Raw genomic sequence first — 14308 nt, 5'->3', positions numbered from 1 at the left:
GCCCGGTTCAGACGCCGATCTTTTTCATGAGCCGAACTTAATTCCTTGAATTAAGTACATGAAAAGATCGGCGTCTGAATCAAATTAGATCGGCTATTTCAATTTGGAACAGCTCACCCGTTCTTTTCGCCTGGCTTGGCCGAGAATTTCGCCTGTGGAACGCCTTTGGAACGGCTTTGATTCAGACGCCGTACTTTTCATGTGCCGATCCTAATTCATAAATTATTATAATGTATTTTGACTGGTTTTATTGGAACTGTATTAGGAACGGCCTCGGAACGGCCAAAAAGTACGGCGTCTGAATCAAACAAAAGGCGTACTTTTGTCAATTTGGGTCGGTCCAAATTCGAGTTCGGCTCATGAAAAGTACGGCGTCTGAACCGGGCCTTAGTACAGTGGAACCCCGATTTAACGATATTCGATATATATCGATAAGATTCCTGGTATAACGATGAATATTCTATGTCCTAGCAAAAGTTATAGAACTCCGATATAACGATCTTAGATATGATATGGCGATATTCCCGACATAACGATGAGAATTTAGCGGACCTAACGTAAAATCTTTCTCGATATAACGATATTGTCAGTACAGAGTCACAATTGAAGCAAAACATTGAATTTAATATAATAACATGACAGTATATGAAATCGAGTAATCTCTTACGTGTCAACAGCTTTAATTTGTACTATGTTATGCGTGCTTAAATCGTTACATTTGTAAATTTTGTGATCATTATACGCAGTAAAAAAGTTCAAGTTAGGTCAACCCCTATATAACGATATTTTCGGCTATTTTACGGCCATATCGTTATATCGGGAGTTTCGATATAACGATTTCTCAATATAACGATATTATTTTATTGCTCCCTTGGCATACTGCAGTTATATCTGTTGGATCTTACATATTTCGCGCCCTTTCAGATCCCTTAGGAATTCTATTACATCATTAGCTTTTGTTTTTACTTTTATATTTAAATTCACGGCGTCGTTTAGTTAGTTTTCCGTCATAGTGTTGTACGAGCTGTAGCGCAGTTTTCTGCAGTTTTCGCCTGTTTTATACAGATAACCACTTTCGCGGCCACAGCGCCAAAAAAAATGTAAGTTTGTTTATAGTTCGTTTTCGCTACCTTGTAATTTTTGCTTTATAAGTTTCTTTATTTTGCTTTTCAGTTTAAACCTCGCTAAAGACCTCGCTAAAGACCAGTAAGACACTGAACTTCAATCTAAATATATTGTTTACTGTGTGAGAGTTTACTATTGTGTGGTTTACTGGTCGCGAGAATTTATTTCGCCTTATGGCAGCTACATAAGTTTAAAATTTTTGAGTTTACCTGGATACAATGGATGCGAACGAAGAAGTTCCCGATGATCCTGGCGTTCGTGTCAGCGCGCGCACGAGGGTGCCGAGTAAACATCTTGATCAGGAAGGCGTTCTCTTTGAGAAACTTCGTCGTCTCAAAAAGGAAAGATCGGGTTATCTTTCGGCTGTAACTTCGAAGAGGAACGAAATTGACGCGCTGTTATTATACGAGGAGAACATTCAGCTTGTGAAGGAGAAAATGCCTGGTTTTATGGCTGCATTCGAAGCATTTAAGGAGGCTCATGTTACTTATTTGTCGAATCTTCAAGACGAGACAAGCGTGACAAGATGTCAGGAACAATTTGTTTACGAGTCTTCGCAAGCAGACAACTTCTGTCAAAAGGTTCGAGAGTGGATTAGAAGTTTGGAATTATCGCTAAGCTTAAACTCTGAAATCAACCCTGAGGACTCTGCGAGTCAGATCGCTTCTCGTACCTATTCTAAGTCTTCAACAAGACAATCACGTCGTTCGAATCGTAGTGGTTCACAAAGAAGCAGTACCTCATCCTTAACGGTTGTACGAGCAAAGGAAATAGCTCGTATCGCGGAGCTGAAAGCAGAGGCAGCTGCGTTTAAGAAACGTCAAGCGTTAGAAGAACAAAGGTTTCGTTTGCAACAAGAGCAAGAGCGTTTAACACTGGAAACCGAAATCGCTAAGTCCGAAGCCAAACAACAAATTTTAGCCACAATCATGGAAGCCGACCCGCGTTCGTTTGTGCCGTGCCCGACAACTTTTGTGCCCAAAGTAAGCAAGGGAAATGTTCCAACACCGAGCGTCACGGGAAATAAGCCATTACCAGTCAAAGATGGCCGCCATTCTACCGTTGATCCGGAATTACCTGATCATGAATTGTTCAAACTTCCAGAATTACCTGACAAGAAAGCATGCCCCGCAGAATCTGAACACTCTGCGGCTTCATCGTCGCCGAGCTTGAGGGCTTTCAATGAAATGCTAGAGCTTCATCAGCACCAAAACGACCTTCAGCGGCAGCAGAATAAAATCGTGGAAATGCTGGCGACACAACAGAAGAAAAGTAATCTTCCCCAGCAGCGAGTTCCAGTTTTCGATGGTGATCCAATAGAGTACGGCCCGTTCGTCAGAGCATTTGAAAACATCATTGAGACTAAAACCTCAGATAGCAATGAGAGGCTATACTATCTCAAACAGTTTACCAGCGGCAATGTTATAGAGCTTGTTCGTTCATGTCATTTTCTTCCACCGGACAAGGGTTACCAAGAAGCTCGACGGCTATTTTTTTTTAATATCTTTATTGCCATTTTAACATTGTACAACTGTTACAGCGTAAGAAAAAAAAAAAAGAGCAGACGTAAGTTACAATTAAGTTACGTAGTTTATAAACTGTTACAATTTACATATGAAAATAAAGGTACAGGTACATAGGAAAATAAAGTAAATGAAAAAATATAAAATAAATAAACAAGGAAATAAGCTTACATAAAGTCTTTCCACTTTAATTCGAAATTGTTAATAGTTTTATTTCTAACTGCAATATGTTGTAGAGTATCCAATCTGTTTTTTAGAAAAGGAGGAAAGCCGTCAAAAGGTACATCATCGCAGTCTTGGGTCGTACAAAAGATATAATACTTAGCTACAAGTGATATGTAATTTAAAATATCTTTTGTTTGTATGGCGTTGTCATGCCAGCCGTAAAGAATATCGCGTTCTGAAAGAGTAATTGTATTTTGTTGTTTTTCGGACCACCACTTTTGAAATGCAGTCCAGAAATTAGAAATTTTTGGACATCGGTAGAGTAGATGAGGCAATGTTTGCGGCTGCGTTTTACATAAATGACAAGTTTCAGAGTCGCATAAATTCATACGAAAAAGCGAATACCTGGTAGGAAGTATATTATGGATGATTTTATATTGAAAGATTTGAAGCTTTGTTTCGATCGTAATTGCAAAAGGGAAGTTGTAAACATTTTTTAGGCTTTCTTGGGAGAAACCATACCGTAGAAGTCTTTGTTCAGCAGTTGGGGGTTGGAAGTAATGATCCGTAATAGCTGCATAAACAGAACGGGTGTTAATAATATTGCGTAAAGGGGATAAAGGGGATTCTTGCGACGCATTTTCGTTTTCAAATTGGTCTTTTGCTGCTTTGATTTCGCATCTCCAGCTTGGTGGAATTGCGTTTATTAGACCATAATAAGTTGTGAACGGGATTTTCAGCTGAAAAGTTTGTTGAAATGTGGTATGCGATAAGAAACCAAAATCATCATCAAGCAAGTCGCTAATAAAGGTAATGCCGCTTTGGTGCCATTGTTTTAAATAGATCATGTGTTTGTTTATTAAGATGTTTTTATTATTCCATATAATTTCATTTTGCCGTTTAATATTGTCTTCTGAGATAATATGTTTGTTTTCCTGCCAATGCTTTAATATCACTTGGTAAAAGGGTGGTGCATTGTTTAGATCAAGTTGCCTTGAATTGTATCTGCAGTTTAATAGGAAAGAAAGGCCGCCATGTTGCCTAAAGAAATGTTCAATGAGAATTTTCCAGGAGGAGGAAGAGTTTTGGTGTATCCTGTTAATCCATGAGATTTTTAAAGCGGTTTCCATTACCTTAAAGTCAATCATTTTTAGGCCGCCTTTGTTTTTTTGTCCTATGACTGTAGTTTTCTTTATTTTGGGAGGTTTACCTTCCCAAATAAAATTAAAAATCATGTTGTTGATCGTGTCAGGCAAGTCCTTTGGTAAACTGAGGTTAGAGCTGTTGAAAATTAATTTGGATAAGGCTAGAGTTTTAACGATATTTATTCTGCCAATTAAAGTCAGTTTCCTATTTTTCCAAATATTCAAAACTTTTTCCATACTTCGCAACTTTTCGTCGAAGTTAAGCTTATCCGCTTTTGTGGTGTCGTAGGAAAAGAAGACGCCTAAAGCGCAGATCGGGTCGACGGGCCATTTAAAATTGAAAGGTGTATCACATCTATTTTTCCATTTGCCGAGCCACATAGTTTCGGTTTTGGTGGAATTGACTTCTAGGCCGGAGACAACCTTAAATTGGTTTAGCAGTTCGAGTAAATGGGGAACAGATTCTGTATCGCTAAGAAAGACTGTGGTGTCATCTGCATACATGGTGGTTTTTATTTCATGGTTTCTTATTGTAATTCCTTTAATAAGATCGTGATTTTTGATGGCTCTTGCGAGAAGATCAAGACCAATAACAAAAAGAAGGCCTGATATTGGACAGCCTTGTCTCACTCCACGAGTTAAAGAAAAGAAGCGAGAAGCGTGACCATTGTTGAGAATACAGCTAGAAATATTTGAATATACAGTCTTGAACCATTGTAGGAAATCGGGCCCAAAGTTAAAGAGTGTGAGAGCCTTCTCCAGGTAGTTCCACTCAATTGTGTCGAAGGCTTTCCGGAAATCGACAAAAACGGCGATGCCAGGCGAATTTTCTTTATCCAAATGGAACATCAAATCTTGGATCAATCTGATATTTTCTCCAATGTATCGCCCTTTCACATAACCGGTTTGGTCGGGATTTATTATTTTAGGTAATACCTTTTCTAAACGATTAGCCAAAACTTTAGTGAGAATTTTGTAATCAACGTTTAAAAGAGATATTGGTCTTAGGTTCTCAAGGATGGTTTTGTCTTTATTTTTTTTGGGAATAAGCGAAATTATACCTCGTCGTTGGGATATCGACAAGGAACCGTTAAGAAAAGCATAATTAAAACTTTCAACAATTAGAGATTTAAGCTCAGGCCAGAAAAATTTTAAAAATTCAGTCGACAGACCATCGGTACCCGGAGTTTTGGCTGCTGCAAATTCTTTGAGTGCTTTGAAAGCCTCATTTTCTGTAATCAAACCTTCACATAGAGCCTGTTCATGGTCCGATAAAGCTGAGATGTTGCTGGGATTAAAGAAAACGCCCTCTTCCGGTTTCTTAACATTTTCCGCGTGTTGCGAGGTATATAGCGATTTATAAAATTTACTTTGTTCTTCTAAAATGTCAAACTGGTTAGTTATGACAGAATCGTTCGGTAGCTTCAGTTTAGAGACTAACTTTCTGGAGTGGTTTCTTTTTTCAAGGTTTAAAAAATATTTGTTGTTGCGTTCTCCTTGTTCATGCCATCTTGCGCGACTCCTGATGATGGTGCCGCGAGTTTTAAGTGCCATTATTTTTTCTAGACGAGCTCGAGTAGAATTAAGTTCACAAATTATTGGCCTGTTGTTTCTATTCTTTTCGGCTTTTGTAAATAATTCGTTGATTTTCTTTTGGAGGAAAACTTCTTCATCTCGTCTTCTTCTTGCTTTGATTTTTGAAAATTTGACAGTAAAACCTCTAATTTCCATTTTGACAAGATCCCATTTTAGGCCTAAGTCTTCAACGTCTCGGTACTTTTCTATGAAGTTTGTTAAGTTTTTGCGCAAGTCAGAAACGTATTGCTTATCTTCAAGAAGGGAAGAGTTAAATTTCCAAAAGCCAGGTCCCTTTTGTTGTTTCAACTCTTCGCTTAATAGATGTAATTGTATCGCAGAATGGTCTGTATTTGGAGCGTACAAAATATCACATTTGATTGTAGTGCTACTAAGCTCTTTCGATATTAGAAAGTAATCTAGGCGACACTGGACCTTAAAAGACTTGTTTCTCCATGTAAATTGTTTTGCAGTCGGATTTAAGGAGCGCCAAATGTCACACAAACTGTAAAGGTGACATAAATTATCGATTTCTTTAATGACGGATTGTTTTTTTGAAGTAGGATTCCCTCCTTCTTTGTCACTTGGTGAAAGAGCGCAGTTAAAATCACCACCAATAATAAATTTCTCTTGCGCGAACTTGCTGAGAGATTTTTGAATCTCCTTAAAAAAGAGAACTTGTTGGTTAGTGTCGTTTGGAGCGTAAACATTGGTTAAAACGATTTGACAATCATCAAGAGTGATCTTTGTGCTAAGAAACCTTCCGTTTTTATCTCGGACTACCTCGTCAATTTGGCAATCTAATTTGGGGTTAAATAGGATCATTACTCCTCTGCTGTGATATGTTCCGTGATTAAAAAGAACTTTTCCGCCCCATTCTGTCTCCCAGATTTTAGCGGTTTCGTTGGAGCTGTACGTTTCCTGAAGAAAGATAACATCCTTATTTTGTTTGTGAAGCCACCTAAAGATGGAGCGTCTTTTTATCGATTTATTTAGCCCTCTTACATTAAGAGAGAGACATTTCAGGTTTAGTGTGAATATTCCAAAGAAAAATTAACAATGGCATCTTTTGAAGACCAGAAAACATGATGTACCTTTGACAACATTCCTCTTGGGGATTTGTAGATAGGAAAAGTAGGTTGATTCGTCATAGTTGTTGAATGGTTATAAATTTGCAAAGGTGTAAGAAAGAAATTAGCATTTTCAGATGGTATTTGATGAATCTGGTAGAATTTGCATAAGGTGGAAGCAGTATATGATATACAAACAAAACTAAAAAGCCAAAGAACAAAAACATTGAAACAACTATTACCACGAGAAATAATTTTAAGTAAAATAAAATAGGCTCTAAAGGCCTGAACGCAAATTCGGTAATCGGTGTGCGTGTTGGTCATCAAGGAATAATATTTTATAGACAAAATCTAGCGGTGCTCCGCACAGGAAAAAAAGGTCTACTTTTTAAATAGGAACCAAACAAATAAATAAGTAGATAAGTGTTACGAAGGTTCGCTTCGTGAAAGTTAGTACTTACTCGACCGTTGTTTCGTATGTAAAGTCTGTCGCCGAAGCGTTTATATCCGGTGATTCTTCGTCATGTTCCGCGTCTTGATCTTCTTGTTCGGCGTTTAGCCAGCGGGCAGGGATGTTGAAATGAAAGTAGGCTTTTCCGTTGACAATAAGTTTGTCCCCGTTTACATGCGCTTTGTTTCTTGGATCTCTTCTCGCTCTCTTCATAGCCGGGACTAGGACATCTTTTCTCAAATCTTGGACGCGCTTCGGAAGATCTTCTCCGAGATTTACATGAGAGTTTTTGAGGTTTCGTCGTAGCTTCCAGACTTTGTCTCTGTCGGCACGGCATGTAAAGCGGGCAATTAAGGGCCTTGTTCGACCTCTGCTGCGTTTTCCTAAACGGTGAACACCGCAGAACATAACTGACTGTACTTCTGACGGATCCATTTTGAGATCTTTAATGAGAACTTGTTTAACCAACGCTTTGCAGTTTTCCTCCTGTCGCTCGGGTATTTTGTAGAATATCAAATTCCATCTGCGACTATAGATTTCTTGCTTAATTATGTCGTTGTCGTGTGCAGCTTGTTCGCGTTCGCACTCGTTAATGCGTTCGAAAACCTCTTCGTGTTCCCTCTGTGTGAATTGGAGAGACTCTCCAAGCTCTGTTGATGTGGTTTTAATATTCTTAATTTCTTCTTTGGCCAGTATTAATTCTTTCTCCAGATGAGCGATACGTGCCTCGCGGTGTTTCGCCTCCTCCTCAATTTTTGTAACTCTGGTGATGATGCGTTGAAATTCCGACACCGTCAGTTCAACAATGGCGTCGCTGTCTTCGTTGTCTTCAGTTGAGCTCACTCTGAGCCTTTTCTTCTCGCTCTTGTTTTTCTCAGTTTTTGGGTCCACTGGGTCGGGCATGCTTTAACGCAACAAGCCAGCAAATAAAATGGTCGAAAAAGTTGGTAGTTCCTTAGTTAATTTTGAAATAAAGTGCTGATTTTGCGGAGCACTTGATAAAGCGTGTGTTCAGAACCGCGGCATCACGTGACCACCGCTCGACGGCTATTGAAAAACAAGTTTGGTGACGATTATCGCGTCGTAACCGCCTATGAAAGCAAGGCACTGAATTGGCCTGAGGTGAAACCAGAGGACAGCACCTCCCTGAACAAATTTTTTATTTTCCTTATGAGGTGCAAAAACGCAATGGTAAGCAGCAAATACCTGTCAAAGCTCGAACAGCCTGATACCATTCAGAAGTTAATTATGAAGTTGCCCTTCAACTACCAAACGGCGCGTTTGGTAGACCGTATCATGGAAACTGAAGAGAGGAACGTTTCGTTTAGCGATCTTGCGGAGTTCGTTGAAAATGAAGCGAGAGTGAACGACAATCCCGTGTTTGGGAAAATTGTTGAAGATGCGAAACCTAAACAGAGCTCGCGAAGTAGTCGTCCGCCGAAGAAACCTGACGAGAAGAAAAAGAGTTTTGGTGCGCAAGTGAGTGGTGATAAGAACCCACCTGCTGGAGCGCAAATGAGTGATGTTCAGACCCCGTCTACTGGTGTGTCACCTCTTGGATCTGCCCCCTCAACTGTGGATGTCTTGTGTTCGTACTGTAACTCTGGGCACGCCTTAGACACCTGTGATGCCCTCAGGCGCCTCCCATATCAGGATCGAATTCAATTCCTCGTATCTAAGCACCTTTGTTTTGGTTGCTTGTCCGCTGACCATACAGCAAGAGCTTGCCCGGAAAAGAAAACATGTACGGTTGCTAACTGTGGCAAAAAGCATCTAACAATCCTTCACACGAACACTGCAAGTCGAAATCGACCGACTGATACTCCGTCTACAAGTACCTCGCCCACCGAAGAGTCTGCGCGCGTCCGTAACGCGATGATTAACCTACCCCGCTCGAAAATAGGCATGGCTGTTGTTCCAGTTAAGGTTTGGTCGAAGTCGACAAGAACACAAGTGATGACCTACGCCTTTTTGGACAGTGGTAGTTCCTCATCATTCTGTACAGAATCTTTGATGAAGCAGTTAGGAGTCAGTGGCTCGAGAACTCAGATTTCCTTGACAACGTTGGAAAAGAAGAACAGTCTTTTAGACAGCTTCGTTGTGAAAGATCTTGTCATTTCCGATCTGGATGAAAACGACCTAATTGATTTGCCAGCACTCTACACGAGACCAGAAATACCTATTTCAAAAGGGGACATTCCTGCTCAGCGTGACATTGACCAATGGCCGCACTTGTGCGGAGTACACCTACCTGAAGTTAATGCTGAAATCGGTCTTCTCATTGCCTGTGACGTCCCCACAGTCTTCGATCCTTTGGAAGTGAAGCACAGTGAAGATGGTGGCCCTTATGCCTCGCGAACGTGTATTGGATGGGTTGTGAACGGTCCTCTAGGGCGTTATCACGAAGGCCCGCATGCCACCAGTTTATTCATCAAAGCCGATCCTGAGTTTCATCAGATGGTGAGAAATTTCTACGATAGCGGTTTCAGTGATTCAAGCGCTGAGGACAAACCTGAAATGTCACAAGAAGAGATCCGTTTCATGTCCGAGCTGGAGAGTACCGTGGTCTTGAAAGATGGACACTACGAAATTGCGTTGCCTTTAAAAGATCGTAATGCACCACCACCTAACAACTACCCGCAAGCCATGCAGCGTGCTCTCTGGCTGAAAAAGAAGCTTCAACGCAATGGGAACTTGTAAAACGACTACAAGGGGTTCATGGCGGACATTATAGACAAAGGATTCGCCCGCAAAATTCCAGCGGAAATCCAGTGACGTGAAATGGTACATACCGCACCACGGCGTTTACCACCCGCATAAGCCCGGGAAGATACGCGTGGTATTTGATTGTTCTGCCAAATATCAAGGCAAGTCGCTCAATGATCTGCTGCTCAATGGTCCGGATTTAACGAACACTCTATTTGGAGTCCTAATGAGATTTCAACAGGAGAGAATTGCACTTATGGCAGACATTGAATCGATGTTTTATCAAGTAAGAGTAGCTGAAGCGGATACTACGTATCTTCGCTTTCTTTGGTGGCCTGATGGCAACTTGGAAGGTGAGCTTGAAGAATACCAGATGGTTGTACACTTATTTGGAGCCGCCTCTTCTCCTGCATGCTCCAATTTTGCCCTGCGCAAAACTGCGGAAGACAACAGTGAACACTTTCCAGAGGAGGTAGTGAGCACAGTTAAGAACAACTTCTACGTAGACGACTGTCTTAAATCTTTACCATCAGTTGATGAGGCTTCACAGCACGCAAGTGACCTACGGTCTATGCTTTCAAGAGGCGGTTTTAGACTGACGAAATGGATAAGCAATAGTCGCCAAGTCCTGGAAACTATTCCCGAGGCTGAACGCGCCAAGGAAGTAAAAGCTCTTGACCTAAGCAAGGATGACCTTCCAGTTGAAAGGGCTCTTGGTGTCAAATGGTGTGTGGAAACAGACACCTTCGGTTTCAAAGTGGAGATTAAGCACAAACCACCCACACGACGAGGCATTCTTTCAGTCGTCAGTTCTGTTTATGACCCCTTGGGTCTCGTTGCACCCTTCGTGTTACCAGCTAAACGGTTGCTTCAGGACCTTTGTCGCATCAAGCTAGAATGGGACGACCCAATTCCCTCAGAGTCTAAAGTTCGCTGGGAGCGTTGGATGGCGGATCTTCCCAAACTATCACAATTTTCTGTTGAGCGCTGTGTTAAGCCTGCTGGATTCGGTGTTATCTCATCAAGTCAGTTACACCATTTTTCAGATGCTTCCGAGGCCGGTTTTGGTTCAGTTTATTATCTTCGTCTCACCAACGAACAAGGCGATGTGCACTGCTCCTTCCTTTGTTCGAAATCACGTGTGGCACCTATTAAATCGATCACGATTCCACGCCTGGAGTTATCCGCCGCAACAGTCTCTGTCAAGCAAGACAAGGTCTTAAGGAGAGAATTAGAGATTCCAATCGACGCCCAGTCCGTTTTATGGACAGATAGCACCGCAGTATTGCGCTATGTCAAGAACGAGACGATTCGGTATCACACCTTCGTGGCCAATCGGGTCGCTGTTATTTGCGATGGCTCTGAGCCTCATCAATGGAAGCATGTCAGTGGTGAAAAGAACCCTGCAGACGACGTTTCCCGCGGTTTGACAGCCGACGTCTTCCTTCGTCGAGAGCGATGGTTGACGGGGCCGGAATTTCTTTGGAAACCTGAGTACATGTGGCCAATGCAGTCAGAGGCGTTTTAAAGCGTCATCCCCGACGAAGATCCGGAGATGAAAACGGAAGTTAAAGTGTGCACTTCTTCTTTAAAGAAGCTGAGCAGCTGTCTCTCGGATTATTTCCAGAAATGTTCTTCTTGGAACCACCTTAAGAAGGCTGTCGCCTGGCTCATGCGTTACAGAGAAAACCTTCTAAATAGGAGTAAACACAACAAGTTGAATCACGATGTTCCCAAATACATCACCGTTGAAGAGATGGAGAGAGCGGAGAGAGAAATTCTAAGGCATGTTCAGAGAAGAGCCTTCCCCGAGGAGGTTAATCATCCCGAGAAACCAGTCAAGAAGAAAAGCCGCCTGTACAAGCTCGATCCGATCGTTGTTGATGGGCTCTTATGCGTTGGAGGCCGTTCGCGTAGAGCTTCTCTACCCGCAGAGTCAAAGAATCAGATTATTCTCCCGAAAGAAGATCACACTACCAGATTGATAATCGACCACTATCACAGGATTTGCGGACACTCCGGCAGAGAACACGTCCTGGCCTTGGCTAGAGACAGGTTTTGGATCACTCAAGGAAGTTCAACTGTGAAAAGTGTTCTAGCTGAGTGCGTGAGCTGCCGTCGTCGTCAAGCACCTCTATGCAAGCAGAAAATGGCCGACTTACCAGAATGCCGCGTTTTGCCTGACAAGCCACCCTTCACATCAGTCGGCGTAGACTATTTTGGGCCCTTCCAAGTCCGTCGTGGGCGTTGCCTCGTAAAGAGATATGGCGTAATCTTTACATGTCTAGCAATTCGAGCTGTACATATCAAGATAGCGCACAGTCTAAACACCGACTCGTTCCTGCTAGCCCTGCGGCGATTCATTACCAAGAGAGGCCAACTGAAGGAAATTTATTCAGACAACGGGTCAAACTTCACCAGTGGTGAGCGAGAGCTGCGTGAGGCTATTTCAGAATGGAATCAGGAAAAGATCCACAATTCTCTGTTGCAGGAGAGCATCAAGTGGTCCTTTAGCCCACCGTATGGATCTCACTTTGGGGGCATTTGGGAGAGATGCATTCGAACCATTCGGAAGATCCTTCGAGCCTTGCTACGAGAGCAGATCACTGATGATGAAAGTTTAGCCACTTTAATGTGCGAAGTCGAAAGCATCATGAATAGTCGACCCATCACGACTGTGTCGAGTGATCCAAATGACTTGGAGCCTTTGACGCCCAACCACCTCTTGTTGCTCAAATCAGAAATCCCTTTACCTCCTGGTTTATTCAAGAAAGAAGATTTGCTTTCGCGCCGTCGGTGGAAACAAGTCCAGTATTTGGCTGATATTTTTGGAGAAGATGGAGCAAGGAATATCTTCCCCTTCTACAACTTAGACAGAAGTGGGTGCACCCTAAAAGGAATTTGGCTGTTGGTGATGTTGTTTTGGTTGCAACGGAAGCATCGCATCGCAATTCCTGGCCGCTAGGAAGAGTCGTCGAAACCTTCCCAGATAAAAGAGGTTGTGTTCGCCGGGTGAAAATCCGCACCAAGTCAGCTGTTTATGAAAGGCCTGTTGACAAGCTTTGCCTTCTTGTTGAAGGATAATGTTCGTGCAAAGAAGACATGGACACTAAAAATTAAGAGACATTTAATAAACATTTACTCAGTCTTTTATGCGCAATTGCATTGCGTGACTATTTTTGCATCGTTATCAGATGGTGTTAAGATCCAAGCGTATATTTAAGTGACTCGTATTATCTTGCACTTGGGGCCGGGATGTTGGATCTTACATATTTCGCGCCCTTTCAGATCCCTTAGGAATTCTATTACATCATTAGCTTTTGTTTTTACTTTTATATTTAAATTCACGGCGTCGTTTAGTTAGTTTTCCGTCATAGTGTTGTACGAGCTGTAGCGCAGTTTTCTGCAGTTTTCGCCTGTTTTATACAGATAACCACTTTCGCGGCCACAGCGCCAAAAAAATGTAAGTTTGTTTATAGTTCGTTTTCGCTACCTTGTAATTTTTGCTTTATAAGTTTCTTTATTTTGCTTTTCAGTTTAAACCTCGCTAAAGACCTCGCTAAAGACACTGAACTTCAATCTAAATATACTGTTTACTGTGTGAGAGTTTACTATTGTGTGGTTTACTGGTCGCGAGAATTTATTTCGCCTTATGGCAGCTACAATATCGGGTTCTACTGAGTGATACATATGATATGGTTTATAATTTTTTGTCTTCTACTTGTCTTCTATTTTGCATGTCAACTCAAGAGTCCTTCCTTTTCTTATTAATTTAGACAGTTTTATTTGTTTCGTAGCGTTACGTCCTGTATACTGTTCCCTACTATAACTGAAGAACGTTACGCTTTCCGCAGGGTTCCTGATTTTTTTTAGACCTTTTAGTTATGGTACTGATCTCAATCACAAATCACTTTTTATCGGTAGATCGTGGTGGCTTGCTTGCTTGCACGTGTTGAAGTCCGATCAAGCTGGAAGAGAAATGCATCTCCTGTCAGCCTTCAGTCATTTTACAGGCTAGAAAGTGGATGCAGAGGAAATCTCCTAAAGATTCACATTATCGGCGGGCGACCTCAGGCTAAATGCAGTGGTCGTTTTACAAGAAACCCTAAAACGAGTAAGTAGTGCACCTTTTTAAAGTTTGCTTTCTGGAGTTCGCCTTTTTCCTATCTTCCGTCGCCGCCTGATGGCAGGCGAGTTAGTTGAATTTCAACAACCGAACTGTTTCCAGCAGTTTTCAGTAATTGTGTATTTGATAACTCAAAGGATTTACGATAAAGAAGGTCAAATGAAAGGATACCAAGTGTATTCAGTTCACTGATGAACTAGACGGTTATAAAAGGTATGCGCTGAAAGTCAACGAGGAAAATGGCATCACATTTGAGGTGAGTTAATTAAGGTCTCCACACGTGGGAACAAGACCTGTGACCTGTCGCAGCGACATGCAATGTCCCCGATACATTTTCTTGCGTGTGCACATATTGTGACTTTGTCCTGCTACATGTCCCCGCTACACCCCCCTGCTTAATGTCCCTTCAGTGTGAACACTGA

At 41.8% G+C, this 14308-nt stretch overlaps 3 protein-coding genes across 3 annotated transcripts; all 3 read left to right on the top strand.

The window, feature by feature from the left end:
• Nucleotides 1–1343: 1343 nt before the first annotated feature.
• Nucleotides 1344–9754, top strand: LOC144640003 (uncharacterized). The gene is made up of 2 exons (XM_078499252.1): nt 1344–2592; nt 8070–9754. Exons 1-2 carry the CDS (start codon nt 1344–1346, stop codon nt 9752–9754), a joined length of 2934 nt encoding a protein of 977 aa, XP_078355378.1.
• A 232-nt stretch (nt 9755–9986) lies between these two features.
• LOC144640002 (uncharacterized) lies at nt 9987–11803 on the top strand. The gene is made up of 2 exons (XM_078499251.1): nt 9987–10968; nt 11101–11803. The coding sequence occupies exons 1-2, from the start codon at nt 9987–9989 to the stop codon at nt 11286–11288; spliced, it is 1170 nt and encodes a 389-aa protein (XP_078355377.1). The 3' UTR covers nt 11289–11803.
• On the top strand, nt 11316–12725 carry LOC144640001 (uncharacterized). Its single transcript, XM_078499249.1, has one exon. It carries the CDS (start codon nt 11316–11318, stop codon nt 12723–12725), a length of 1410 nt encoding a protein of 469 aa, XP_078355375.1.
• Nucleotides 12726–14308: the final 1583 nt, after the last annotated feature.

The sequence above is a fragment of the Oculina patagonica genome, unplaced genomic scaffold (assembly GCF_052425735.1).
Source record: "Oculina patagonica isolate OP01 unplaced genomic scaffold, crgOcupat unplaced163, whole genome shotgun sequence".
Lineage (NCBI taxonomy): Eukaryota > Metazoa > Cnidaria > Anthozoa > Scleractinia > Oculinidae > Oculina > Oculina patagonica.
The sequence above is the reverse complement of the archived record's forward strand: the minus strand, read 5'-3'. Positions and strand labels throughout refer to the sequence as shown.

Excerpts from the sequence above, each read along its gene's own strand:
- LOC144640003 (XM_078499252.1), top strand. The coding sequence starts at position 1,344 with ATGGATGCGAACGAAGAAGTTCCCGATGATCCTGGCGTTCGTGTCAGC. Across the intron at positions 2,593-8,069 it reads TTTTCTTCCACCGGACAAGG|AACCGCGGCATCACGTGACC; the intron begins GTTACCAAGAAG and ends GCGTGTGTTCAG.
- LOC144640002 (XM_078499251.1), top strand. The coding sequence starts at position 9,987 with ATGAGATTTCAACAGGAGAGAATTGCACTTATGGCAGACATTGAATCG. Across the intron at positions 10,969-11,100 it reads CGCAACAGTCTCTGTCAAGC|TCGCTGTTATTTGCGATGGC; the intron begins AAGACAAGGTCT and ends TGGCCAATCGGG.
- LOC144640001 (XM_078499249.1), top strand. The coding sequence starts at position 11,316 with ATGAAAACGGAAGTTAAAGTGTGCACTTCTTCTTTAAAGAAGCTGAGC.